This window comes from Carettochelys insculpta, chromosome 9 (genome assembly GCF_033958435.1).
Source record: "Carettochelys insculpta isolate YL-2023 chromosome 9, ASM3395843v1, whole genome shotgun sequence".
In the NCBI taxonomy this organism is placed as follows: domain Eukaryota; kingdom Metazoa; phylum Chordata; order Testudines; family Carettochelyidae; genus Carettochelys; species Carettochelys insculpta.
In genome coordinates, this window is record NC_134145.1 from 17,856,373 (window position 1) to 17,884,125 (window position 27,753).

Below are 27,753 nucleotides of genomic sequence, written 5' to 3' on the forward strand. Positions count from 1 at the left end.
AGCACACTCTCCAAAAGGAAGCTGGAAACTCTCTAGACATAACTAGATGGAACAGGGAACAAGAAAGTGGCCCACGGAAACAATTTTGTAGTGCACCGAGTCTCCTTATCCTATGAAGAGTGACCCCAGGTGTTCCTGGAAGGAAGACCCCAGGGTCTCACTAGTTGCTTGGAGAAAGCAGCATGTGGTAGGACTCAGATGGGACCAGGTCCTTACTGCTGTTGTAACCTCCCTTCCCTGGCTGATGCACCTCACTGCACTTCTCCCCATCCTCAGCAGAGCTTTCATCTGGGGGCCAACAAGAAGCACTCCCAGAACGGGAGGAGCTGCCCCAGAGCTGAGCACTGTAAGGGGAGAGAACACATACTCTGGCACTCAGCACCCACTTCAACCCTTCACTTGGTCACCCACTGTCAGCAGTCAGTCCTTTGCTCCTTGCCAAGATCCCCATTTGGGTGCCTCCTCCTGAGCCTGGCAAGAAACCAGGGGTGGGCTGAGGTCTTGGAGGCACCAGGCCCTCTCAGAAATCTGGAGAAGCCAGGGCAACTTCCAGGTTTTGAGGCCCCAACCCACAGTAAAAATAAAAAAAAATGTGAAAACAAAGAGGCACAAAAACGAGACAGAAATTGAATATTTTTTATTTAACAAATGCTTTTCTCACCCTTTTCCTGTGCACTCATTATTGAGGGATGGGCCTAAAACCAAGTTGTGAAACTTATCAAATGTCAAAAAATTAACAAGTGCTTAAATTTGAGGCTTCCTTTGAGCTCAAGGTTGAGGCCAAACAGCCCTCCTGCCCCACTCTGACTGACCCTACAGCATGGTTCCCAACCTTTTCAGTAACAGGACACACTTCAGTGAGGCATACAATTCCACGGCACACCCACTTTTTCATCTGAATCAATTGCTCAAAGGTTACCTCTGCCTACCAACCCATGGGAGCTGGGATGCAGCATTTAAATCACTTGCAGAGCAGCTGCAAGGGAAAATTAACCAACCCTTGCAGCTTGAGCCCCAGCGGGCATAGGGTGGTCATTTCAGGGTACGCTTGGCCAGTTCTCACCACACACCCATGTCACAAGGCACACTGGTGGAAAACCTCTGCAGAAGGGGCACAGAGCCTCACTGGGCTACATGTGGGTCATTTCTTCTCTCAGGGGAGGAGGGAGTGATCTGGTGGAGCAGATTCTCCCGGGGGCTGGAACAAGTTGCAGAGTGGGGGACGCCGACAGCCACCGAACCAGCCAGGAACACCCCCTCCCGAGGTGACGGAAACCGCTTCCAGCCTGGGAGTGCAGCCGCCGCGCCCCTGCGCACGCTCCGGCCTGCTCCAGGTGCCTGCTGGGGCAGTGGAGAGCGGCTGGGCTGCGCGACGGTGAGGGGACACCAGGGGGCGCTGCCGCGCCGGGCCGGACCGGCCTCCCGCCGGCGGGGCGGGGAGAGGTACTTGGGCCGGGCTGGGAGCGGAGGTTTTGGCAAGTGACAAGTGAGAGGGCCGAGGGAGGGGAAGAGCCGCAGCCGCCCCGCTCGCGCTCAGTGCCCAGGCGGCGCGGGGAAGGGCTGGGAGGGCAGAGCCCCCCGGCGCAGCGGGCTGGCGGCGCTGCCCGGCGGATGTGGGAGTAGCAAGAGCCGGCTCAGGAATGCCCCGGCCGGGCGGCTGGCAGCGGAGCCTCCCGCCGCCGCTGCTGCTGCTGCTGCTGCTGGTGCACGCGGGGAGCCTGGCAGAGCTCGGAGGTAAGACGCGCTGCGGTCCCGCGTCCCCGGAGCAGCCGCTGCCCGCCCCGGGGCGCCCTCTGCCGGCTGGGGGGCGAGGCAGGAAGGGGTTTGTGAGTTGAGGCTGCGGGTGGCCCCGGAGGCGAACTCAGACAGCGCCTCGTTGTCCCCAAGGCGCTTCCCCCTGTGCCAGCTGCAGCCGGAGGCGGAGCAGCAGCCGAGTGTGTCCGTGCGTGCGCTGCCTGCTCGCACCGCCCGCGAGGGGAAGCAGCGGGGCAGAGGGCTGGAGCTGCTTCTGAGCCGCAGCCTGGGGCGCCCGGGATGTCCGGCCTCCTGAAAGACAATGGCAACGTTTAGGGCAAAGCGGATGAGAAAGGCGAAGCTATTGCCTTCCCCCGCGGGAAGCCGCCAGGGCTCCCCCTCCTCTCGGGGCTGGGGCACAATGAAAGCCCAGAGGAGCTGGTCCTGGGGTTACAACGGATCCTTTCTTTGAGGGGATCAAGCCGTCGGGCTTCACGGTAACACGCCCTGGGCAAGAGGCGGCCCAGATCCAGTCCCATTAGTAGGAGGCGTGTCTGGTTAGGACAACAGACCCCCCCACCCACTTTCGTTTTGTCTTTAAGCTGTATTGAGCAAAGCACCCCGGCGGCATAAACTACTAAGTACTTCTACTGCCAAAGAGCAGAACCAAAGCAAACCAGCAGTCCTGTGGCACTCTGAAGCCCAACAAAATAATTGATTAGGTGATGAGCTTCCCTGGGACGGGCCCACTTCTTCAGCTCTGGAAAATTCAGAGTTTTCCAGATCTGAAGAAGTGGGTGTATCCCAGGAAGGCTCATCACCTACTCAGTTATTTTGGTAGTCTTTAAAGTGCTGCTGGACTGCTGGTTTGTTTTGTGAAGATACCAAGTGAGGCAGCTGCCTCTCTGTGAGTGAGGTGGAGAATGACAGTATCTTTTCAAGGGGAACACTGAACAAGAGGCCTTTTCAACAACCCCTACACATCAGAAAGTTCTTTCTTTCTTTTTTTTTTAATTTAATTTAGCCAAGTCTGATTAGGAAGCTGATCATATCTTTGCTTCTGACATCTTCGCTCCCTTACTGCGTGAATATCCCACTGAGATTATTTACCTATTTATCACACTTAAGAGTACCAGAATCGATGGTCTATGATTAAATGCATATCAGATGACAACATATGATGTGGGTTTTTGGAATGAAGGGGAGAGAATATAACCAGGAAACAAACAGAAGTAAAAACTTGAACATCATTTGCGCCATCCTGAAGAATATCCTGTGAGGAGTTTTAAGTCTACAGTTTACCTCTCTCAAATTGCAAATGTTTAAATCCATTAGTTAAACACAGTTCTGATAGGCCTTTAAGTTTCACATCAGTAGTAGTCTTCTTGAAAAATACTATAACCAGGCATACGTATTTGGTTGCTTCTCCTCTGATTCTAAATATGCCCATATTTTAGTTAATGAAGTCAAGCTTTATACTTGGTATGTGCTTAATTGCTTTATAAAAATGCTTTCCAAGAGTTTGACTGAGTTGTTAGCTAAATGTAACTATTCCTAGGCTTTTAATTCTGCTGTTGACATTTGACTTAATGTCTCTAAGGTAATACTGCTCATGATGATTTGTCTTTTTAGTTCCAGCTATGTACCTATATATATTACCTATATATAGTTAACTATGACTTTAAAGCAAATCCTCACAGTTTGTGATTATTTCATTTTGAAATTATTTTATTTTTAATTGCAGCTCTTTTGATAATTTTACTTTTGAGTAATCATATAACATACACATTAAAGGAATTGATGCTTGTAACTTGGAGTGGCATTAGGAAAGTGTGCATGTTTAGGCTAAGATAGTGAAAAGTGACCAGTGACTTTTGAATGGCTTCAGAAAATGTTGAGCTCGTATAACTTAAAATCAGGCTCCCATAAGTTGTGTCAAGCTGCTGAAGTCACTTTTGAAAAACTTGGCAATAACTTATATTCAAAAAGAAAAATGCACATCAGTGACCTGTTTAAGTTTAAATACTCAGAGGCCAAGTTAAGAAGAAGTTAAGATTTTAATAAAGAGACAAGCTGAGTGAGATATCTTTTACTGACCCACATTCTATTGGTGAAAGATACAGACTTTTGAGATACATGGAACTCTTCTTCAGGTTCTAGGGTCAACATGGGTACCACACTGATGGAAACAAGGCTTTGATTAACACTAACTTAGCCATATCTCACATGCTGTGGGGTAGTTGCCATTAAAGAATCCATTGTTGCCAATAGTTACTACACAGTTGTCTGAGCCTATCCCTGTCATTCACTGTGGCCAGGATTCTGCTGTTAGATCCATGTGGGTAGATCCCACTGATGTCCATATGATTGCATGGGCATAAGATTCTTATCATACATATTTAATTGCTGGATTAGGTCTAGCCTTGGAGCAAGAGTTCCCTGATATCTGTGTGGTGACAACTGGCTAATGATGAGTCTGAATGTCTTCTGTGGAATAATTTTATGTATATAACAACATAAACATTAAAAAGGCTAAAGTTATTTTGCTATGAACCTTCAGTTTTTCATTTCCCAACCGTTTAGTGTTTAAATTAATAACTTTAATGTTCCTTTGCATGAGATTTTGTTTTCTTTTTTAATAATGCAAAAGTTAAAACCCGCAAACCAAAACCTTATTACATTACATTAGCAAAATTTAACACCACTGTTTGTTCTGTTGGATTTAGTATACATTCTGAGATAGAAGAGAGAGAATAGAGATTCTATTCTGTGCTATTTATGAACGGTATAGCAGCATAAGGATTTCAATACATTATTAATTGCTTCATTGAAATATTGTCTGTGGTAATGTTTACTCTGTTTATTCTAAGATATTAGTTACAATGTTAACTTGGTGCCACATGATGTATTGCCTTACATTAGAAAACATTTCATCATCATGAAATAAGAATTTTTTATAATACGTACAGTTATTTTTTTGTTCTAAATATGTGAGGATATAGACCCCCAGTGAAGATTTGGTAACCTGAAAATCTAAAATGATAAAATGTAGCAGATTTTGAGTTGTGTAAGCAAAAGTGTATATATAAGTGTACAGTAACTAGAAGTATATACTTTTTCCATAATTCAAAAATGGGGGAATGGATTTTTCCTTTTCCCCTAGCTCCCACTACCACCACCAAAACTCCGTTCACTTTTGCAGAGACTAATCATCTGGATATTTCAGATTTAAAGGAGGATTCCCCCTGCCCCACTTGCATTTGTGACCAATCATTTGGATATTTGGCTTTGAATTAATATCCTTATATACCTGTAATCTTAACAACTGTCAAACTGATCAGATAGCTTTAATATTGATAGGGAATCCAAGGTCTGCCTGCCCATTAAATCTACAATTTTTTATTTCATGTTTTATTACACTAAAACCATAGTTCGAAGAGTGTACATAATACGTCACATTCAAAATATATAAAGACATGATTTCTGCTCTCAAGAATTTGTCATCCAACATGCTGATCATGCAAAGTCTTCAGGATGAATATAAATTAATTCATGTGAATACAGTAGTCAGTTCACTAGGACTGCACTTATGAGTAACATTAAGCATGTCTTCAAATGTAGGTAGGACCAGGGCCTAAAATCTACTCTCATCCATTTTGGATTACCAGATAATCTATTCAGTTGAGTCATGATTATGTGATATAAATTAGCTTGCATGGTTCTTTTTAGAAATGCTATATACTCATTGTAAAAATTGATTGTCTAGTTATTGGCTGAGAGAGGGTTACATGGTCTTGGGAGCTAAAGCAGAAGCATTTTGGTGCATCGTAGCCTGCTGCATCATATTGCGTATAAAATGGCCTTTTGAGATTTAAACGTAACTTGTGCTCTGTGCAAAATGCGAACTGTTTCTTTCCTTTTCTGTTTTTTTTGTTTCCATTTCAGAAGGGTTGGCAGTCACAGTGCGGGAAACAAGACATAGCAAAAGCAAATTATTTACTTTTATGTGCATACTGCGTTTATTTTTAAATCCTCTTCCCAAAGGCAATGAGAAGTTAATTCAACAATGTTTTGAGTAAAACCACAAGGTTAGTGTGAATGTGAATAACAGGAACTCTAACTTGGCATTTTCCCCTCACACGTAACATTATCTGTGATAGCTGTTATTACTGTTCCATCTTTATTATTGTTGAATGCCAGTAGTACTGTGCGCTAAACTAGAGTTCCTGATGGATGCAGCATGAATAGGGCAATACTATTTTTAATCATATCATGAAGGGATTGATCCATAAACTACATATTTTCAATAAAAACAATGAAAAGTCCTGTGGCACTATATAGACTAACAGATTTATTGGAGCATAAGCTTTTGTGGGCAAAGACCCACTTCATCAGATGCATTCATGTTCATGCAGATATTTTAGATAGTAGCAGAAACATTACCTTTTTTGAAAGTTATCTTCAGTGGATTAGTGTGCCAGCTCCTTTGAATAGGAGTGCTGTATCCATTTTTCATCCAAAGGGCAATAATGTTCTATTTTGGTCAGTGTGCATTCAGTGTTTTTGCCGTTGACTAACAGTATGGAAGATGGAAATAGGTTTTTGAGCAGTTTGATTTTGGTATCTTGCACTTTTGTTCAACAGTTGCACTAATTACAGATAAATGACCAGTTATTGTGTATCACTGTAATTATGTCCATAGAGAATGAAGTGCTAATTCTATACACATAGAACATTAACTTAAGCCTTTGCAAATGAGATCTTGACAGGGGTGTACTTAAAGGTTTCTTATAACTCTGAACAAAAAAACCATTCCCTGAGGTGTGACACTACATTCTGATCTTCAGAGGCACATACAGAAATGCAATAACATTTTGAGATTCTACAAAGCACTTTATAATAGAAAATTCTTCAAAATTCTGTAAGTAAATGCAGCTGCTTCTAACATACTAGGTATCTTAAATGTCAGAAATATTCAGAAAGATAACTAACACACAATAAATGGTATACCCCTTGCAGGCCCTCTCCTCTACTGTCATCTTGCCAGAGTGAGCTCAGTTGTGACATTTATGTTTAAAAATATGTGAGAATTTTAGAAACATTAGATCTAAATTTAGGCTATGCCTTGATTACAGTGACTTGTCAACAGAAGTTTTTGTCAGAAGATATTGTCCAACAAAAATTTTTTCGACAGATGGTGGCCAAACTGCCAAGGGGATCGTTGCTGCTCTGTTGACAGAGCGTGACCAGGCTGTCCAGCTACTCTCTTTACAAAATGGCAAAGTGGAAGCCCAGCAGAGAGGCCTGCACAGTGTCCTGGAAGCCCTGTCTGTCGACAGAGTGCCCCCTGGAACATTCAGACTGGCTTTCTGCCGACAGCAGCATTATGCCTCATGGGAAGCAGGATAAGACTGTTGACAAAAGTGCTGCATTCTGTCAATTTACTGTCAACAGAACGCCTTGGGATTCTGGATGCTCCCTGGGTTTTGTTGACAAAACACCAATGTAGGCATAAAAATGTGTATTCTTCACTATGTCCATGTACAGTACCAATCTTGTTATGATTACTAGAGTAAAGCTGAGCAGGAAACACGCACAAACATTTTAGAGGTGATACTGCTACCTGAACCATAGATAAACTAGGCAGATCATATCATAGTCTGATCTTGGCAAAGCTAGTCAATTTCACAGCTTGTCATTCATTAATAAAAAGAACAATATAGTGATTGTTTGTATTTTTAATATGATTCCTACAAGTTAAAATTCTCTTAAATGAATATGTTTAATAAAATATTCTGTACATTTACTGCATATTTGCTTACAGTAGCAGCAGTGAAAAACTAGCAAATCAGGCCTTACTTTTTTCTTGTTTATTGAAAGTAGTTGGACTATTTCTGTAATTAAGTACAAGCACTACTCTCGTAAATGAAGGTTTGAAAGACTAGGTCTAATACTTTATATTATTAGAGCAGTTTGAAAATGTTGATTACCAAATAAACTCTGTTGTAAAGAGTTATCATCAGCTTGGTTACTTATCAGTATTACACCTAGCACCATTGGGCCCTGAATTTCGATTAGGGTTCCTAATAATAGTAATATTGAAGGACATTTAACTCAGTCATTTATAATATAAACAATATAGAACTGAATGCATGAGAGCAATTTTCAATGACATTTTATAATATAATATTTTGATTAACTGAAGTGCATTGTGCTAATTCCTTGTGTCAACAATTTTAAGAGATTAAAAAAAAATTTCAAGGTTTGTGACTGTTTTGGTATCTACAGGATGACCCAGGAAAACAATTCTCACTTTTTGCTATATAGTTACTAACAATATTACTTTCATTGTGAGAACTGGTATAATGTTATGTATGGGAGGCTGTCTTTGGTTTTATTTAATTTTGTTTATATGTCCATTTTAAAATATAGTTGCACCAGTTTTAAATATCAACAGGACCTAGGAGCGTGAGATGGTCTGCTCAGCTATAAAATGGGGATAATTTTGGCTTACGTTGGTACTATTAATGTTTATAAAGCTTTTTGAGACCCTTTTGTGAAAGATACTGTTGTAAATATAAATATGTTTCAGATCTGCCGTGCAAAGTGATGTTAGATTCCCATTCAGCCAGATCTGTAAAGTTTTGAAACAAAGGCTGTTTAAGAAAAGCAAGCCCTTTCTAATGACAGAAAGCAATAACACAGGGTTCTCAATATCCTTTTTAGGTTCTGTAGTAAAATCCCCTTCCTGAAATGGAGCCAGTTGAGCTCCCCTGCCTCCACATCATTTTGCAGAGTTGCATTTGAAAGGAAATGGCTAGTGACTTGTGAAGAGAATCCCCAGGTGCATATTGGTAAGACAGACACATGGATTTGGGGGATGATTAAGTAGATGTTATCACTTGAAAACAATCAATTAAATGAACCAGGAAAAACACCAACCAGGATGTCACTGTCATTCCTGAGCAGTTGCATCTTGTCTGACACATTAAGGGATGCCCACGCATGCATCTGACAAAGTGGGTCTTGGCCACAAAAGCTTATACACCAAAATATCTGTTAGTCTATAAGGTGCCCCAGGATGTCTTGCTGTTCTTGAAGATACAGGCTAACTCAGCCACCCCTCTGATATTAAGAGAAGAGAAACTCAAAGTGACTGCAATACTTGTTTTTGGTTTTTTAAGAGCAGTGCATGTGTTGCTAAATCTGGGCAAAAGTAGGGTGCAATCATTAATGTTTTATTTTTAAAACATGACATGCCACTATTGACTCTGGCTCTGTATGCTGGGAGTGAAATTTACCCCACACGGAAAGGCTGAGCGAGGGCTATGTACCACTTACGCCTTTCTGTGCGCAGGGCTAGGTTTTATGCTAGCTGAGTCGTGGAAATAAATAAACGTTGTTCACTTTATTACTATGCAAAATATGTTTGAATAATATTCAAATAATTTATCCATCAGCTATAGTTCATATAGCTGCATTGTAGATATGTTAAGGAACATATGAAAAAAATTAAATCCCACCTTTTGACGTATGTTCTGTTTTTTCTCAAATGTACATGTACAGCTGTGTGACATGGTAAAATATGGGTTGTGTTCCAGTCTTAGTCTCTGTAATGCCTAACTTCCATTACCGTTAATTAGAGTTGGGTTTGTGGAATCATGCACAACCTTAATTTAGTGTGTTGTGACCTGAATCCCTACTTAGCAGTAAAAATTGTTTTCTTTTTACTGATCTATTTTTACAGCGTATTGCTATTAAGGTATGATTTTAGTCCTCTTCAGCACTTGTCCTGCTGCTGTTGTGGATCCCAGAAATGTGAGTGCTCACTATGAATGCCTCTTAGCAGGATCAGCTCCTCCTGCAGCAGGTTCATATGGCAGTTACTAGAGACCATGGCATAAACCTGCATTTTATTAAAATGGTTTTCTGAGCTTTCGAGGTCACATGTTGAAACTGATACTTCACAGCAGCTTCATGCTATCTGCTGTTCTGTTCCTTCCAGGGCTGTCAGTGAACTCATCTTCTGTCTCTTTCCCAGATGCTCTACTTTTTCTGCAGCTCAGCTCTAAACATATGCTCCAGGAGTAGTGAAGTAGCTGGGAAAGAGACAGAATGGTGCAGTCCTGTGTCAGAGCACAGCAGCAGGCCATGGGAAATCAGAAGATCAGAGATAAGAAAGGAAAAATGTTAAGTAACTTTATAACCTCATCACATAGTCCCTCCAGAGAGTGGAAATATATTAGAAGACACTTTGTCACCCCTGGCACTCAGGATTGACTTTGGAGGTGTATACTCTTTCAAATTCACAGCATGGGAATTCCTCTCCAGAGATAAACATCTTGGTTTCATCAACAGGCAGCGTTTTCTCTTGAACTGCTGTGAAACCTTATTCTCAAAGGCTGGAGAAGTAAGCGTAACATGCTAAGAGTGTCATGCGGCTGCCCGTCTAGTGGCTACCCCCTTCCCTGCTCCCCATTTTGTAATAGTACCTAAAGAACTCTTTTGGCTCAAATGGTAGAGGGTCAAGGCTGTGTTTTTAATGCTGAAGGTGCCAGGCTCAGTCCCCGCTTGTAGCTGTAGGTGAACATCAAAGGCCTTACTTTCAGAGATGCTGAGTATCTGTACTGCCCACTGATTTCACTTTCAGTCGTGGGTGCTCAGTATTGCTAAAGATCTGGCCTCAGTCAGGCTTGTTTTAGCACTGAGAATTCAAACAATTGTTCTCAGTGATCAGACTGACTTTTTGGGAGGTCTCCGGTACTCCTTGTTTGCTGGTTGTCTTAATATTTCTCTGCAATGAGCCTCTTGCATTTCAGTGCTCCTGGCCAGAACCAAGAAAATAACTGACAAATAACAGTGATGCTTCCAGTGGGAAATACCTGGATAAGGTCCAGTTTGTGTTTTGGGCAAAGGTTTGGGTAAGTTCTTTACTTGCCTGAACTTTTTCCCCAGCCATAACTGCTATGATGAGTTCATTGTGAAACTTTTAACATAATCAAGGTCTTAGATTACAGTATCATAATCAAGCCGGGCTATGTATTTGCAGTGAAACTGAAAACCGTATGTAACCTGCTTTGTTTTTGCTTCTTGCTACATGCTTAAAATTCAGATCAGGTTTGTCAAAACTTTTGCTAAATTTTTTGACCCTATTCAAAGAACCTGCGACCAGTTATCAATGAAGCAGGTTGGTTTATGGTTTCATATTTACATCTGTGCAAAACATGCAATTTGTGGTGATTTCACTGCATATAAAAGTCTGAGTTTCACACAGCTCTAAATTTATAAAAGAGAATACTGTCTTTTCAAGTGGGTTATGGTGATTCCGTCCAGTCTTAGTATTTTTGTGCTGTATATTACCATAATACCAGTAAGACCCTGTCCAAAAGAATTTAGCAGTTTAAAGAGACAAGACAAAGGAAGCATTATTTATGTTTCACAATAACTAAACTTAGCCGCAGGATGACCAAGTGACTTCTGTCTGATTCCTATGTAAGCTTATAGATCTGTGAATTGAAACCAGCTCTCCTGAGTCACAGTTGAGTGCCTGAATCACAAGAACACCTTTCTGATCTGCTTTGGTTGAAAGGCAGTGGCATAGCTGTGAGGTTCCTTGATCGTTTTAAAAAAAAAAAAAAAAAAAAAAAAAAGAACAAGGAGGAAAGAACAGGTCCTGAATACCTGTGTAATGAGACAAGACTTCTGTTGGACTCTGTAAAGAAGTGGGGAGCCACGAAACTTTAATGACTCTAGGTCTTAGTGTTTGTCGTATGAACGGATTCTTATTTGTTATCAAACAGACTGTTTTTATTCTCTTTTAGCTTCAGCCTCAGCCTTTGTTACAAAGCATTATACAATGGATATGTTTGGTTAATCTAAACCAGTTTGCAAACTGCATTTTTATGACAATATGAACATATTATGTGGAATTGCTAATCATTGAAGTCTTTCAGATACCCAGACATCTGGCTAATGCAGAATGGATTAACCAGGGCTGAGTATAGTCTTTAGGGGATTAAGTGGGTGGAACTCCATACAGCAAATTGAAACAATTTTTAACTTCTTGATAGATTTTTTTTTCTTAGATTTACAGAAGCTTTTCATTTTTTTGCTTCTCCGTGGGGAAAAACGTGTATACTTGTAATGTATACATACAGCATGTTTTAGTGGCCTTACTAAAATGTATAAAATCCTTAATCTTTTAACTTTTAACAGGGAAATAAGGAATAGAGTGATCGAATGGCATAGCTGCCATCAGCATACCGGAATGACTACAACACACAAGCTGTTTTTACTCATTTAAAAATACCCCCAAAACTAGTCCTATGAACCCATTTTCATATAATTCTTCAAATGTATTTTAAATATTTGTAATCTTTAACTATCATTACTGTGAAGATACACAATTGGTTGCATATAATGATCCTCAGAACTGGTACAGATATAGAAATACTAACTGTGTGAACTTTAGAACAACTTCATGGTTACAAGATGTGTCTAAACTACAGAAGAAATTATTAGAGCTAAAATTAGGAGGCGATCTAAGCTCTAACCAATAAATTGAGCTCCTCTTACTATATTTTTTACTCTTACACAAAACCATTACACTTAGTGCTGCTATTTTCTCCATAGAAAAGTAACATCATTATGACAAGTGAATATTAAGGTGACAGTAAAGCCTCCTGTTGTTTAAAAGTTGCTGCTAGTTGGTTACACTAAATGATTGCATATGGCAATGGATGATTGGGGCTGGTACTGAAGTCCATTCAGGGGCTCAAGCTAGTGCAGAATGTATTTGCCTGCCTTCCAAGTGCTGCCAACTGGTGTGGTATTCACAGAGGTGAAAATGAGCCAGTACAGTGTACAGGTAAGAAAGTGCCTGAAGTAGCTTTTAAGGGCATGTCTACGCCACTGACATTAAAGTTTTACCATGTAGTCACCACTCCAGTCTGTAATAAAAACACCTTTGTGAGAGGAGTAGCCCCTAGCTCTGGGAGCATGGCTCCCAGTGCTGTAGCACCGTCTACACTGCCACTTTACAGCACTGAAACGCATGTGTGGCTCAGGGAGTGTGTGTGTGTTTTTTTTAAAAACACACCTGAGCAAGGAAAGTTTCAGCACTGTGAATGGCAGTGTGGACAAGCTCTCTCTGTTGAAGTCATGCAAGGGGATCCACCAAGTTAAGTGTGTAGAACTGGAGGTGGGAAGGAGGGTTGTGATATGAACATACTGGTAAGAAATTTTAAGTTACTTTTTAGCTCTGGGGGCTCAGTTCTCTTCTCTAGCTTTCTGTTAAAATTATGAGGCAAGTCAAGGTGTCGCTGATGCTCTGCACACCCCTGTATGGTCTGGTAGCTGTCCTTTAGAGCAAAATTGTCTTTTATCCCAGGTACCATTGAATCACTTACGATCAGCTGGGAAACGTTTGCTGTTGGCGCCTTTAAGTTTGAAACACTTCACATCTGATGATAGAGCTTCCTGAATGGAGGTCTCTCCCAGTCTTTAGAACTCAGTCTTCTCAGCAGCTTCTCAGAGCCCAAACCTAGAGCCTCCAGTGGCAAGATGCAAGCAATGCTTTGTCTTAGGATGTGATTAACTGTTAGGCTCTTGTCTTTGTGGTTTAATATACTATTCCTTAATTTGATCGCCCTCACAATGGTAAAATAAATTAATGTGCTGTGAACATTCTGATAGCTTTGGGAGCTCCAGCTCAATCCAAGCTCAGCTTTTGACTCACCCTCAGTGAGATTTAGTTGCATCCTTTTAACTAAGTGAATCTGAATAATGGGAATAATTGAAAGCTATGTGGGATAACAGAGATCACTGTGAAGTGCTATGGTAAGAAACAGGCTACTTAGCCAGGAAAGCGTAAGGCCATCAGAACTTTGAATTCTGCCACAAGGTATGGGTCATTCCCCTGCTCATAAGCTGAATTATACCACACTTTGTTTTCCCATCACACTGTATTTATGTTGTAGATATCTAGTGTAAAACAGGGGCTTTTTGCTACACTCAGGGAGGGAATATTTTATATGTCGATAAACCAGTTTTCAGTACATCCGACAGCTGTGACAAAGACTTAAGAGGGCTATCTGAAAAAAAAAATGTGAAAGACTCTTCTCTTCTATTAGGTGAGCACTTACAGGAAAATACCCCAGGCAAGAGAAATATGCACAGTTTAATTCTTCTCATAGACGATCTGTCTGTACGTTAGTGATAGGGTGACTATCTGTCCTGCTTTTAACAGAACATTCCCTTATTTAGGCTGCTTCACAGGCATCCCGACTTTTTTAAGTAAATGGGCCAATTGTCTCATATTTTGCAGGTCTTCAGTTCCACAGCACCAAGTGTCTCGGGGCAGCAGCCCCTCCACAGGGTGGCTTTCTTGCTCCCCAGCATCCCACATCTAAGAGAGGCAGCTCCTGCTGAAGGGAAGCTCCTCTTCGGGGTGGCTGCCCTGTTCCCTGGTGCAGCAGCCACTGCTGCCAGGGACCCCTTCCGTGGGGCAGCTGCCACGTTTGCTGGCCCTCCTGCAGGGAGGCTGTGGAGCCCCTATTCTCGGCACCCCTCCCACATGGTGAGGTGATTACAGATCCCCCACCCTCTGCTTCCCTCACTGAAAGGCTGTAGAACCCCCATCCCCAGTGCCGCACTGTGGGGCAGCAGCCCCCATCACTGAGGAGTCCTGCCATGGGACAGCAGCCCCCCATCCCCAGAGACCAGCATCCAGTATTTGCCATAGGGCAATGTGGTCCCCCTAATTATGAGTTTCTAATTTATCAGGGTTCAAAAGAAGATATTTCTATAACCTTTGTTTTTAAACTGTATGAGCATTTTGTATCTGGTTTGCCATTGTGACTGATAAGAGTCTGTTCCTGAGATCAGACAGATTCTGACGTCATGGTTGTATACAAGTTGTCTTCAACATGCAGTCTAATTTAAATCCAGCTGTGGTGTTTCTGACCCATCAATAGCATAGAATCATCCCCAACCCCCATGAGAATGGTGAGAAATGTGAAAATACAATTTTGTGGACTTTCCAATGAGAGAAACTAAGTCAATTTTTCACACACTCAGCGGCTGACTGTCAAAATATTAGGAGAGTTGCTCTCTTGACTTGTCTTTCTGGCAGGTGATTTACATTTCATTCTTTGCGAGCTGCTCTCAGGTTTGGTCTTTGGATTGCCCTACTGAACAACAGTAAGGAAAAGTCATCCTGTCATGTGGCTGAGCGTCAATGACTGCCCTCAAGCACTCAGCTTGATAGCTGTAGCCCTAAGGCAAATAGACCAGATAGAAATGTCAAAATGGAAAGTGCTAAGATCAGTAAATAATCAACAGTTTGCTTTTGACTGCCAAATGCTATACGAGACATGTCAGATCAGCTTTCCAGTTTTTCCTCCGGAGGCTGGCATTTAAAGGCAGTGCTGTGAAGGTGCTAAGATTAGATGGTCCCTTCTGACTTTAAGATATATGAATCCGTGAGATCATGATGTTTTTGTGGAGGTTCCTTGGCCGGTCTGGAAAGTTAATGGGATTCAGTTGCCAGCTTTGGAGGGATCACTGCAAGTTCTACAGTCAGAGGTTTAATGGTTTGGGTGGTGGAATCTCACAGGTCAGTGGTATAAAAGCAGGTAGAAGGTGGGGGTAGAAACGTGAGAATACAGTGTTCTGTAAGCAATTTAGAGCAGGTTTTCTTGACCTTTTTCTTCCTGCAACTCCCCTGACCCAAGCATGCTATAAAAATTCCATGGCCCACCTGTGCCATGGCAGCTGTTTTTCTCTATATAAAAGTCTGGACCGGTATTAGGCTTTACCAAGCAGGATAACTGGCTGAGTCCCCATGTCACAAGGGGCCCCTAAAAGGTATGTTGCTCAGATTTCAGCTTCAGTCCTGGATACCAGGGCTCAAGGTTCTGAGCTTTAGCTTTCTGCCCTGGGCACCAGTGAGGCTCATGCTGGCCTTGCTTGGTGGCCCCTGAAACCTGTTCATGGTCCCCCTCTCCTTGAGAACTGGTAACCCAGAGGATCCTGGAGTGTGTAAGAACATTTGTTTTGTTTTTTTTTCCCCAATGGAGTAGTTCATAGGAGTCCACTCCCCCAGGTAGTTCGATTCTTAGTAATATCGTTATGAAGGCCTTTGGCTTGAGGAGCTCTTCCGCGTTGAGAGAGCCCTTTGATGGTTGGTGAAAGTCTATGGCCCCGCTTTATGCTGAAGGGCACATTGAGAGCCATCACAGGCCCTGTGCTTTGGGGGGGAGGGAAGAGTGGGTGGCTCTTGAGCGGCTGCCTCAACCATTCTGTGTTGGGAACTGGAGGGCCCAGGGCATGATCTGGGGGCCTGGTGCAGCAGCAGGGGTCCGCCCCCTGCACACACCACAGCAGCTGGAGCTGGTGCAACCTTGCAGCCTGCTCTGCTCTGCTCTGCCCCCCTGCCCATCTGCTCATCAGCTTCCTGCTGCTGTGGTAACGTGGAGCTGGGAGAGGACTGCAGGCAGAGCGGAGCAGGCTGCTGGGTTGATCTGGCTCCTGTCACTGTGGTGAGTGGAGGAGGAACGGTTGGCCCCTACTTCTGACCCACACCAGGCCCCCTGGTAATCTTCCACCTCATGTCGCTCAGGGAAGGGGGCTTTGGGCAAGGGGATGAAGCAGGGTAGGACTTGAGTGAGGACAGGACCCAAAGCCTGGGGCACAGGTGGAGGAGTTGCCCCAGACCCCATGCCTCACTAGGGAAGGCCCTGGGCCTACTAGATGGTCATAATGTCTCTTCTGGGTTTAAGATCTATACATGAGTTTAAGCCACCTGGTTTCTCAACAAGGGTTTGGGTGATATCCTGTGGGAGGCCTCGACGTGGCAGTTGTCAGTGGGCTCTTCCAGGCCATTGTAGTAAATGTGCAAGTGTCTGCATGAGGTACTCTGGATGTCCATGGGCACAGCAAGGTTGTCTCTGCAGGGGACTTTGGAAATAGAACTCGGGAAGTGTAGCTACGTGGCTTCCATTTTTTTTTGTTGGATTTTCAGCCAGCTCTATAGCAGTCCCATTTTCAAATCACTTAATTGTCAGTTCTGTTTATAACACCTCCGTGCCTGCCCCCACAGCAAATTATTATCTCAAAAGATTATCTGCAGTAGTCTCACATGCACTGATGGTAATAACTAGAAAGGCCTAAGGGGAAGAATTCCATCTCAACTCTGTAAGCGGAGGATTAAGTGTTTATGCATTCAGCACAATTTGCTAAGAGATACTTAAATATGTATCTGTCAAAGAAGCTGTAAAATTGTTTGGAATGGCTTAGGCAATAGTTATATAATGATAGGGATGCTTCAAATTTCCTTTCCCTTTTCTGTGTACTACCTTGCAGTTAGTTTTGTATCATAACACCTTCTCTCTTCTTGTACCTGATTTTTGCAAGTCTCTATGAGAAAATGCTTGTCTTCTTGAAGGATTATAGCTGTTCACTTAGTTCAGATTCCTTCTATTTGCGTGAAGTAGTACTGTTACTGTGAATTACTGACCCCAGAAACGTCAATTCATTAAATTAATTCCCTTCTTCTCTGTGATAGATTAGTTTTCAGACTTTCTCCTTTATTGACTTAGTTTAAGCTCTGAAAGAAAATCAGGAATGAAAGCTCTTACATCCAAATCTTGTTCATCAAGCAGTGGGACTGAATGATCACTTATTATTCATACCAATTTAATCAAGAGACTCTGATGGACTTGTTGCTTGACTCCATTCACAAGTATATGCCAGTTTTTTTAGGTTTGATAACTGCTAAAATGCAATCAATCAGAATCTTTTCCGTACAATAATACTTCCATATTGGGCTCATGATGAGTGTGCTCTTGTGCAGAAATGATCCAGTGGTGACTGCATTTTACAAGCTAGCTAACCTTGAGTATATAGTTCATATTCTCTGTGGTTTTCTCTCAGCTTCTGTGGAAGCCTAAATAGTCATTTGTTTTAAATTGTATCTTTGTTTCCAAATACAAGGGAAAAAAAGTGTTTAGATAATTAAGGAATCTAAGACCAATAAGCCTTGGATTTTGAAGTGACTTAAACACTATTGAAAATTTTACCCCTCTTCTTTCTCTCAACTGTCTTGTATATCCTAAGAACTAAATCAATGACCTGGCTAAACCAAGACATGGCTTGGCTGAGGTAGTTGAATAAACGGTTAGTTTGTAATAAATTTACAGACTTTTCTGTACTCACACTCTACAAAAATATTTTATTTAAACCCTTTGAAATAAATGAATGTGATTCCCTTGCTAGCAATGTTTATTTTTTAACAGTTAAAATGATTTTTAACAGCTACATTCTGTTGTACAGAAGGCTATATAAGCAGATGTTTGCACTGGAACACAATAGGTATTAGAAGGGGCTGAAGCCATTAGTTCGCCTTTTTTGTATGGATCAGAAATAAAGCAAATATTAAATAGACTTAATGGGACAAATTTTGCCCTCACGTGCTGCTCACCTACACCTTCAATAAGATCAGTCTCGGAGCTCATTTTGTGGGACTTGAGTAATTGACATCAGAATTTTATTCAGCCTTTGAATAAAATTCATGTGGTGGAATGTAAATCCTTGATTTTAGTACACTGATGAAATCTTTATAAGAGCGGGTTCTTTATTCAGTTGACAAATATTGACTTAATTTAGTGACAGCTTTATTACTACTGTATTTGGGGAGCAAGTTGAGAAGTTAATTTTCTGTTTATATATCTGAACAGAACTTGGTCATTTATCTATATGTCATTGTACAAAAATTAAAGAAAACATGGTATGCAAGAAAGGGTCTATTTGTGGAAGTCTGAACAATCTGCTAATCTTCCTTTCTCAAGAGCTATTAAGTGTATTTTGCAAAAAATGTAAGTGCTTTGCATTTTGCTTCATACAAAGAAAATAAAATGCAATTTCTGCATCCTGCACTGAGTACCAAGTCAGCAAACATGGTTTTAATTAGTACCAGGGTTACACCATGAAGCACAACTTTCTTATCTCTGAATGAATCACCCTTGAAACATATAACATACTACAGGTTGAACCCTCTGGTCCTGGGCTCTCTGCTCCATCAACATCTGTTGTCCTGCTGGACCATGGATGTTGCTGGACCAGTGTCCCAGCCACAGAGGTTGCCAGCAGCTGGGAGCTCAGCTCGTCTAGAGGAAAGCAGTCGCACTGGCTGGGAGCAGAGCTGCTGCCAACCCTGGGGCAGGGAGGCCCTGCAACCAGAGGTGCCCAGAGCGGCCAACCCCATGGCAGGGAGCCTGCGGGGGTGCAGAGCCGCCCCCTTCCTTAGGCAGGGAGGCATGGGTGGTGGTGGGTGCGGAGCACTGCTGGCTGGAGTGGGATGACCTTGAGTGGCCTGACTTCCCCTGGTCGGGCAAACTCCCTCCTTTGGGATGGCTCAGGTCCTGAGGGTGCCAGACCAGGGAGATCCATCCTGTAGGAAGGATGTGCAACTTCTGTTTCTGCATAGCAGCCTGGCGGAAAGCTCAGTGGTTTGAGCATTGGCCTTGTAAACCCTTGAGAAGGACATTTAGGGATCTGGAGCAAATAGATTAAAATCTGTCAGGGGTAGTGATTGGCCCTGACAAGAGGGCAGGGGACTGGACTTGATGACCTCTCAAGGTCCCTTCCACCTCTCTGAGATATGTATATCTCCATTTTCTAGGCAGTAATATGAATGTTCAGTTTTCTTAATTAAAATATTTCCTGTTGTCATGGTGCGCCTCTTTACGCTGCAGTGGTCATCATCCTTCTTGTGATCCATCATCCATTTCATCATCCATCATGCAGGTGTGGTCTTACCACAGCCTCCAAACACAGTGTTCTATTTTTATTTTCCTGGAAGAAAAATGTGCTAATGAAATTAAACTTCATTTGCATAATCCAGAGTAGTTCAAACTGAATACAGATCCTAATGAATGTACAGTCTGTTTCTAATTAAAAATAAATATATAAATAAAATTCTTAACGTGTTTCCCAGATTTAATGTATGACTTGAAATAAGAATTTTTTGTTTCCAATTTTTAAATCACTCTATATCTCCGGGTTAGCATTTGATAAATTATTTGTTATTAGATATAATCCTTTTGATTATACCACTTCCTATAGTTGCATAAACTGTATAAGGCCAGGCAATGAATAACAGTGCTCTAGGCACTAGCTTATGCTTCACCAGTAAGAGGAAGAGACTCTAAAACAACCCAGAGATTCTAACTTATTTTATTTAAATTGAGGATTCACTCTTTGAAATGGGGAAATTAATACATTTTTTTTCTGTTTCCTATGTGGCTTCTCTTTTTTTTTTTTTTTTTCCTTGTTTACTCATAACTTTGGGGTGAAGTGACAGAATCGTTTTTGGACATAGGAAAAGGGTTTGTTAAATACCATTCTGAATTCTGTTCATTCTTTGGACCTATAAGTCTTTAAGTAAGTCAAAAGGGAAAATATCTTATTGTACTGTTCCTATTTAGGCTTAGTAGAGTTTGGTTTTTAGTTTTTATAATTTGACAGATAATGTTTATTTTAAAGCATTTTATATTTTTATCAGTGTTAACTTTTCATAGTTGTGAAAAATTACCAGTTTTAAATATTTTCTAATTTGTACTGGTTAAAATGTTGTAGGTGGGGGAAATGATGGGAGGCAAGCAATAATTATTTAGTGACAGTCTTGAGATTTTAAAAGGTAAATATTCATAATTTGTGTTTTAACAGTTATCAACATGACATGTCAAAATATACCAAGTAAATATCCTAAAGTCAAACTCTGAGTTCACAAGCAGCATTTTTCTTTATCTATTTGTAAATTTCATTTATTGCTGATGGAATATTTTTTGTTAGTTTGTACGTGTATCATGAAAATGACATTTACCTATGAAGTCAGTTCATAAGACATAGTTCCTTTTAAGACTTTTGAGTCCCTTGCAAAATTTGGTGGTTTTGGCAGTTTCAGATGAGTTTTCTTGTAATAATCTAGTAACGCTGATTTAATGAATGATTTGAATATCCCTGTCCTCGTAGGAGCTAAATGTTGGTACATCAAAAGTTTTCTTCTGCATTTGGGTTTGCAAATGAATTGTGAAGGCCTTTCTTGCACACACCCCTTGGTGAACTCCATGCAATTGTCTAGCTGAGGATTTGAATATACTTGAACCTCTCTAATGCAGAACTGTCTTCTCTGGCAAGATCTGTAATCCAGCATGATTTTAGTTAGCTGGACAACCACTTATGGGTGCAGTCAAATTTCCCATGGTCCCATAAAGTTTGTTTCCAGCCACCAGTCCCGGCTCTAAGAGTTCTGTACTGTTGTTTAGCTGTAATTTACCCCTGAATGTCTTCTAAGAGCCCAGTAAGCAATGGAAGTGTTGGTAATGTGCTAGACAACATTGACTTCCCTTCGTTCAGCACCAGTGAGGTCCCAAGGATGCTGAACGAGAGAGGTTCAACCTGTACATATATTATGTTGCATATATTATAGTTATATATAATATAGAACTTCTTTGGTAGTAGTGTGCTGATACATGCTAACTAAGTCTTTGGGAATCATCATCTCATTCAGAATGCACCCATTCTATTACTTAGTAGTGCTTTTAAACACTACACTTTGGTTCTGTACCTTAGTCTTCCCTGGTTTCCAGTCCATTTCTATAAGCAGTTCAAGGCGATGGGGTTTTCATCAATGGGATCCTAGCTGGCTCATATCAGAGGGGTAGCCGTGTTAATCTGTGTCCGCAGAAACAGCAAGAAGTCCTGTCATGATCAGCATCAATAACCGTGGGCTCAGCGCCCGTTGCTGTCTGATGCCTCTCTCAGTATTTCATTCCATCTTTCCCTGTCCAGTGCGGAGTGGCTTAGTTTCTGTAGACTAGCTCCACACCAATCTACTATATCATCTATCCATTCTCTGTGGTGTCTGCCTCTCCTATTTGAGCCGTCCATTATGCTGAATACCAGGGTCTTGATTTTTCATTTGTCGTTCATTCTGCAAATATGCCCAAATAGCTGTAGCTTCTGTTTTATAACCTTCTGCAGCAGGTTCTCTTTTGGCTGTATCTTTCTATATAATTCCTCATTGGTGACCTTCTACATCCATCCTGTTCTCAGACTCTGTCTATAACAACTCCTTTCAAACGCCAATATTCTTCTTTTCGAATCTTTCATTATTACCCATGTCTCACATCCATACAACATGCTGCTGAATACACACATTTTCAAGACGCTTGACTTTGTTCCCAAGCTAATTGCTTTGCTTTTCCCGATCTTATCCATTGCCTCCAGACTCGCTCTTGCTTTCGCTATTCTAGTCGCTGTTTCCTTCTTACCGTCTAGGTCATATATTGTTGCTCCCCAGATATGTGAACTTCTCTACATTTTCTAGTTCAATACCATTGCAGACTTTGTTTATCTGGGCGACGTCTGAGCTGGCATCTTTAATCATTTAGTTGTACTGGCATCAGATTTCATTCGTATTGTTGTTTGACGGTCAGCGCATCGACACACATCTGACCAACCCTCCTCCTTCATCCAGGCTTGAGACTGGCATGGAGCTCATGTAGGCTTCATGGCAGAGTTAGAAGTCCTCTGGACCTTATAAACTAACAGATATTTTGGAGCATAAGCTTTCATGGGCAAAGACCTGCTGGCTTTCATAGCATGCTGTAATATTACCTGTTCTCCCAGGCTGTTAAATGCCTATCGAGCTTTGGACTGGGATAACTAATTACAAATAATGAATGGGGCAGGGTAGAATTTGTTGTTAATAGTGGTTCACTGTAAAATTTTTTGCATACATTTTGAAATTATTTGTCATGTGCCTAAAACATGGCGTGTGTATTTTATAAATTCACACTAAACTTTTACCCTTACCTGGTTTTAAAAACCTGCTATTTGTCAGTTCTCATGTGCACATGATAAACAACTGACTAGCATAATACAGCATGTGATCAGGAAGCTGAGCCAGCTCCTCAGGTGTTTAGATTTATAAGCAGATGCTTATGTTTGGGGATTGGTGACATTATCTACAAGGGGACTGATTTACCAAGAGGTGACATCAGTTTGGTTTTGAGTATCTGTAATATTACGCTGGGACAAAGGCATTTCAGTTTTTTCCTTAATTTCCGGTTTTTAGCCATTATGTTTATTTAAAAAAAATCATCTGTAGCTATTTATTTCAAATGAAACCCTAATAAATGCACTGGGGAGCGGGAATGCAGATGTCCACATATCCATGCCCTATAATGATTTTAGCAAATGCTTAGATAGGAGCACAACTCAATGTTGTCTGGTAAGCTAAAAATCAGTGAGGCGTATGTCTTAAATCTAGTATGTTCAGTAACATTTTCTTCTGCATTTATGTTCCTTTTAGTTTTCTTCTAAGAATTCTGTTATGTGTCATAATTTTATTGCAACAGCAATTATCTTTCTGTCTAACTTTGAAAAGCACTGCTGATTTCACAATAGATTTGCAGTCACCGCCTTACAATATCCATAGAAAACCTTTGCCTGAGGCTGGATAATGTCTGTGTGACTCTGGTTGCAGCACATGGATAGGAGCATCTTGATGATTTCCATGCCAGTTAATATCTAACTGGTGTTTAAATCTATGAATAACTGCATAGGCTTTGTAGAGTTTCATCTTTTTCTCGTGTATTTAAATCTGTAACATACCATAGCCAGATGAGCATTAATCCTTTAGCATAGGTTCAAAGAACAGGAATTTCTCTTCTGGGAAGGCTTGTTCAGGGATGCACAATTACTTTATGCAGCCAGACTTTTGTTTACAAGGGTGGCAGTTAATGGTGCAGAAGGCATGTCTTCCTTCTTTTTGCACCTTCTTCCGATGCTTTTGTTTTTCTTAACATCTACTTTTCTCCTGCATCTTTAGCTCTGTTTTTTATAGTCCTTGCAGGCCTTATATTTCCAAAATGATCTTCCTCTTGGCTGTTTGGGAACTCTCTTGGAGGAACTACCCAATCCACCCCTTCAGAGAGGCTCTTCCTTTTGGCCCTTTTTGTGTAATTTCATTGCTTTCTGTGTGATCAGCTCCTTATGAACTGAAGAGTTCTGGAAAGTATTGGAATCTGGGATGATGGACAATTACTTGGGACAGTTGTAGTGGTGCAGTGCCACCCCACCCAAAGTTTTTCTAATTTGTGCAATGCAATTAAGTGGTTAAAGAGTCAAGTGCCTGGTAACTCAGGGGTGGGCTAACTTGCATGGGAGGGATAACTCAGTGGTTAGAGCATTAACCGGCTAACCCCAGGGTTGTGAGCTTAGTCCTTGAGGGGACCAGTTAGGGAACTTGGGCAAATAGATTTTTTTTAAGAAAATCTGTCACGGACGGAGATATGTCCTGCTGTGAGTGCAGGGGACTGTACTCAATGACCTCTTGAGGTCCCCTCCGGTTCTATGAGATATGTATATCTTCATGTATTATTAGTTGCCAGAGGGAATTGCCATTGGTCAAGGGCAGTAATTCTGTGCAGCCTGGTACTTCTGATGCTGAGGAGCTGCTAAGGCTGCTGTGGCATGCTCTGCTCCCGATGTCTCTGTAGTCAAGAGGCAAATTCTGTTTTGGTGGTTTTTTTCCCCTTGTGCTAAGGTGAGCAAGTGTAACTAGAGCCCTCTGCAGATACAGAAATGTGGATCTGCATGTGATCTGCCATCCAGATTTTGGGGGTGGGGTGGGTGCGAAGAGCACAGATAAGCAAGGACGGTGCAGCGTCATGAAGGGAAGAGGCAAGCAGTACAAAACATAGGGACTGGAGGTATGGGGCAGCAGGGGTCTGGGGACTAGGGCTCTGCAGGTCAGTGCTTACCAGGCGGGGCAGGGGAAGAAGGTTGGCAGGCTAGGCAGGGCTGGGCTTCAGCTCTGCTTGCAGGGAGATTTTGGATGCAGCTTTTTACATCATTTCCCTGCTTTCAGTGCAGGGGCCTACCTGAGTGTCCAGCCCCCATCTCCCAACTCCACCTGGTGGATGATAGGGAGGGGATCCCTGTGTGGGTATCAGTTCCATTATCCACGCCACTGTTTGTAGATATAAAGTGGATATCCATGGATACGCAGGGCTCTAAGTGTAAGTTTCCCCCACCACTCTCTCATAGGTGCAGCTGATGGGGGAAGTCGTGGGGTCGGTCACAAAAATAGCAAGAAAAGGCATTTTTTCCAATTTGGTAAAAAACTCAGTTATTCATGGACTGCAATGCATGTGAATATGAGATGGTCCTTTAATAAATAACATCAAACCATACTTATTGTAGTTTAAGAACAGTGCACGCACAATGATTTGTAGTGTGATACATGTTTATTTCAGGACATTCACAAACATTATACCTATTTTATTTCCTAACACTTTGTGTGTGTTTGTACACTGTCTTCCTGAATTTCTAGCCCAAACCTTCTCTCTCTCTCATGCATGCAGCAAAATGGATCTCTGGAAGATCGATTGTGGTGCATCGAACCTCCCGTAAGTATAGACATAACCTCAGGTTCCTAAGCCTGTTGGGCACTGCAGTGCTGAGTAGAGCAACACCTAGATACCTGTAGCCTTAAAGATCCAGAGATTAAAGGTAAATTCCTGGTGACACTGAACTCAACTGGCAAAAGTTCCATTGACCTAAGACCAGGGGTTTGCCTTAAATATAAAAGACAAGCAGAGATAGGAGAAGAAACAGAGGCATAGAATAGTGACTTACCCAAGGTCACCCAAAAGATCAGCAGTAGAGTCAGGATTACACCCAGCTCTCTTGAGCCTCAGCCCAACCCTCTGTGTCCAGACTGAGCTGCTTTCATAGTGAAATAAGCAACTCTACTGCTAATCTTTCATCACCAGTCCTCTCTCTCTCTCTCTCTCTCTCTCTCTCTCTCTCTCTCTGTGTGTGTGTGTGTGTGTGTGTGTGTGTGTGTGTGTGTGTGTGTGTCCCCAGCATACTCTGTAAGGGCTCAGATAAACGTAGATAAACACCAGCTCAAAAAATGCACTTGGCAAAGCCATGATTTGTAGATCAGTGTAAGGTGCTTTTCAGAAGGCTTAATTGTGCGCTAATTGGAATTTCTTTAATCTTCCTGAAAATTTTCCTGTAGTGTTATATGCTCAAACTAAGTCAGTTTGTTGAAAGATTCAAGCTGACCACTGTAAATGGGTTTATGTTTCCAACAGGGCAGTTATTTAATTTCCTGTTGGAAGTCTATGAGCTTTGGCTCTGTTCACTGCTTGTGGGGAAGCCAAAAGAGAGTAGAGTATCATTAACATGATCTATTCCATTGGAGATTTCTCTTATTAAGGGGTCCATCCATACTTAGAACTGGACCTTAATAAAGCATATCTTTCTAATTAAGCCCCATAAGTGTAGTTAATATTGTTAATTTTGGGATGATGGAGATAGGTTGGCATGAGGACAACTTTTTTCCATTTTTCCTTAGTCCTGATTTTGCTCTTTTTTTTTTATTTTGCCATGGGTTTATTGTTACCTTTTGCCAATAACTTACCAGAACTAAAGTCCCAGTTCTGAAATTGGAGCCATAAGAGTAGACAAGTGTTCCCTCATGCCATTGACTTTGGGATACGCTTAGTTTGCTTTGAAAGATTGGTGCCTAAGAAAGCACTGGTAAAAATTTGGATAAAATTATCAGAGTTGTCTAAGTCATTTAGATATTTTCAAAAATATCACTTAAGGCTTAAGTGATTTAGGTGTATTTTGAAAAAAATTTAGGTGGAGGAGGGGAGCATAGAATTCTTTTGCAAACAAATTCTGTTGCAAAAAACACCTTTTGTTTAGTGATCAGCTGAAATAATTTTTTTCTTTGTAGCCGTTTTTAAAACTGGAGAGCAGGAACTGAGTTTTGCTTTCATTTACAGTTTTTCTTTTCTTTTTTTTTTTTTTTAACGCCAGGAGGGTTACTATGCCTTGTAAGAGGATACCAAAGAATGTTTTAAAATTCTCCATTACTTTGAGTCTGATCCTGAATAACTATGCAGACTGGAGTACAGTTACTCTTGGGTTTGCACTGGTTTAGCTGAGGGTAAAATTATTTGACCTACTGTAGCTGCAGAGTGCATTGTAGGTTGGATGGACTGCATTCTGACCTATTCTGGACAAAGGATGACTTGCTATGGGGGAAAATTAAAACCCAAATGCTATGTGTCCAGGAATTCTGAATCATTTTGGGTATTGGGATGTGGAGGAGCTCATGGAAAAACACACAACTTGCAGATATCTGCAACCATTTACTTCCGGCTCATGTATAACATCATCAGAGGTACAGTTACATGAGAGATGTGTAGCCAAGATCAGGAAGGAAAAAGCATGTTGTGCATCCTTGTCATGTCCCTGTGTCACATATCTCAGGGCCCCTTGTGGCTGATGACAATACACAGTTTAGGACAGTGGTTGTACTGAATCAAAATTGAGTTTTGAATAACCTGCACATGTCAAATGATCGAGATTAAGTTCTTTTTTCCTTGGCTCCACAAAGGAAATTAAAAATTCCTTGACATAGAAAAGGCACATAAAAATCCACATATAATAAAGTGGTACGTGAGACAAAATTAATCAAATGCATTGAAATACACTCTTTATTAGGTCCCGTGTGAGTGGATTCTCCATCTCTGACAATTGTTAAATCAAAGTCAGATGTTCTTCTAAAAGACATGACCTAAGAATTATTTTGGGACCATTCTATGGCCTGTGGTCCATGGAATGTCAGATTAGATGATTGCAGTGGTCCCTTCCGGCCTTGGAAGCGATGATTCCCTTCCACCATCATATTTTTGTGAATAATTTTGAGATACATTTGTATTTGTTATACAACATACAGGTGAAGACTATTGCATGCATTAGCTTCTAGATAGATGCACTGGAGTTTGATTCCCCCTATCCTCCCCCACCCATTTAACTCCTTCTCAGCAGTAATATTTGTGTATGGACAGAAGACGCTCTGGTCCAAAGTATGAGGGCATAATTGATGTTATTCCAGTTTAGGAAATTTTTGGAAAAAAATCCTTTGGA

At 41.5% G+C, this 27,753-nt stretch overlaps 1 protein-coding gene across 1 annotated transcript in view; it reads left to right on the forward strand.

Moving 5' to 3' along the window:
* The first annotated feature begins 1,517 nt into the window (after positions 1–1,517).
* ROR1 (receptor tyrosine kinase like orphan receptor 1) overlaps positions 1,518–27,753 on the forward strand; it is a 258,537-nt gene continuing 232,301 nt past the window's right edge. The window contains exon 1 of the mRNA XM_075002828.1: positions 1,518–1,734. Coding sequence (XP_074858929.1) covers positions 1,641–1,734 — 94 coding nt within the window. The 5' untranslated portion in view covers positions 1,518–1,640. The remainder of the gene's footprint in view (positions 1,735–27,753) is intronic.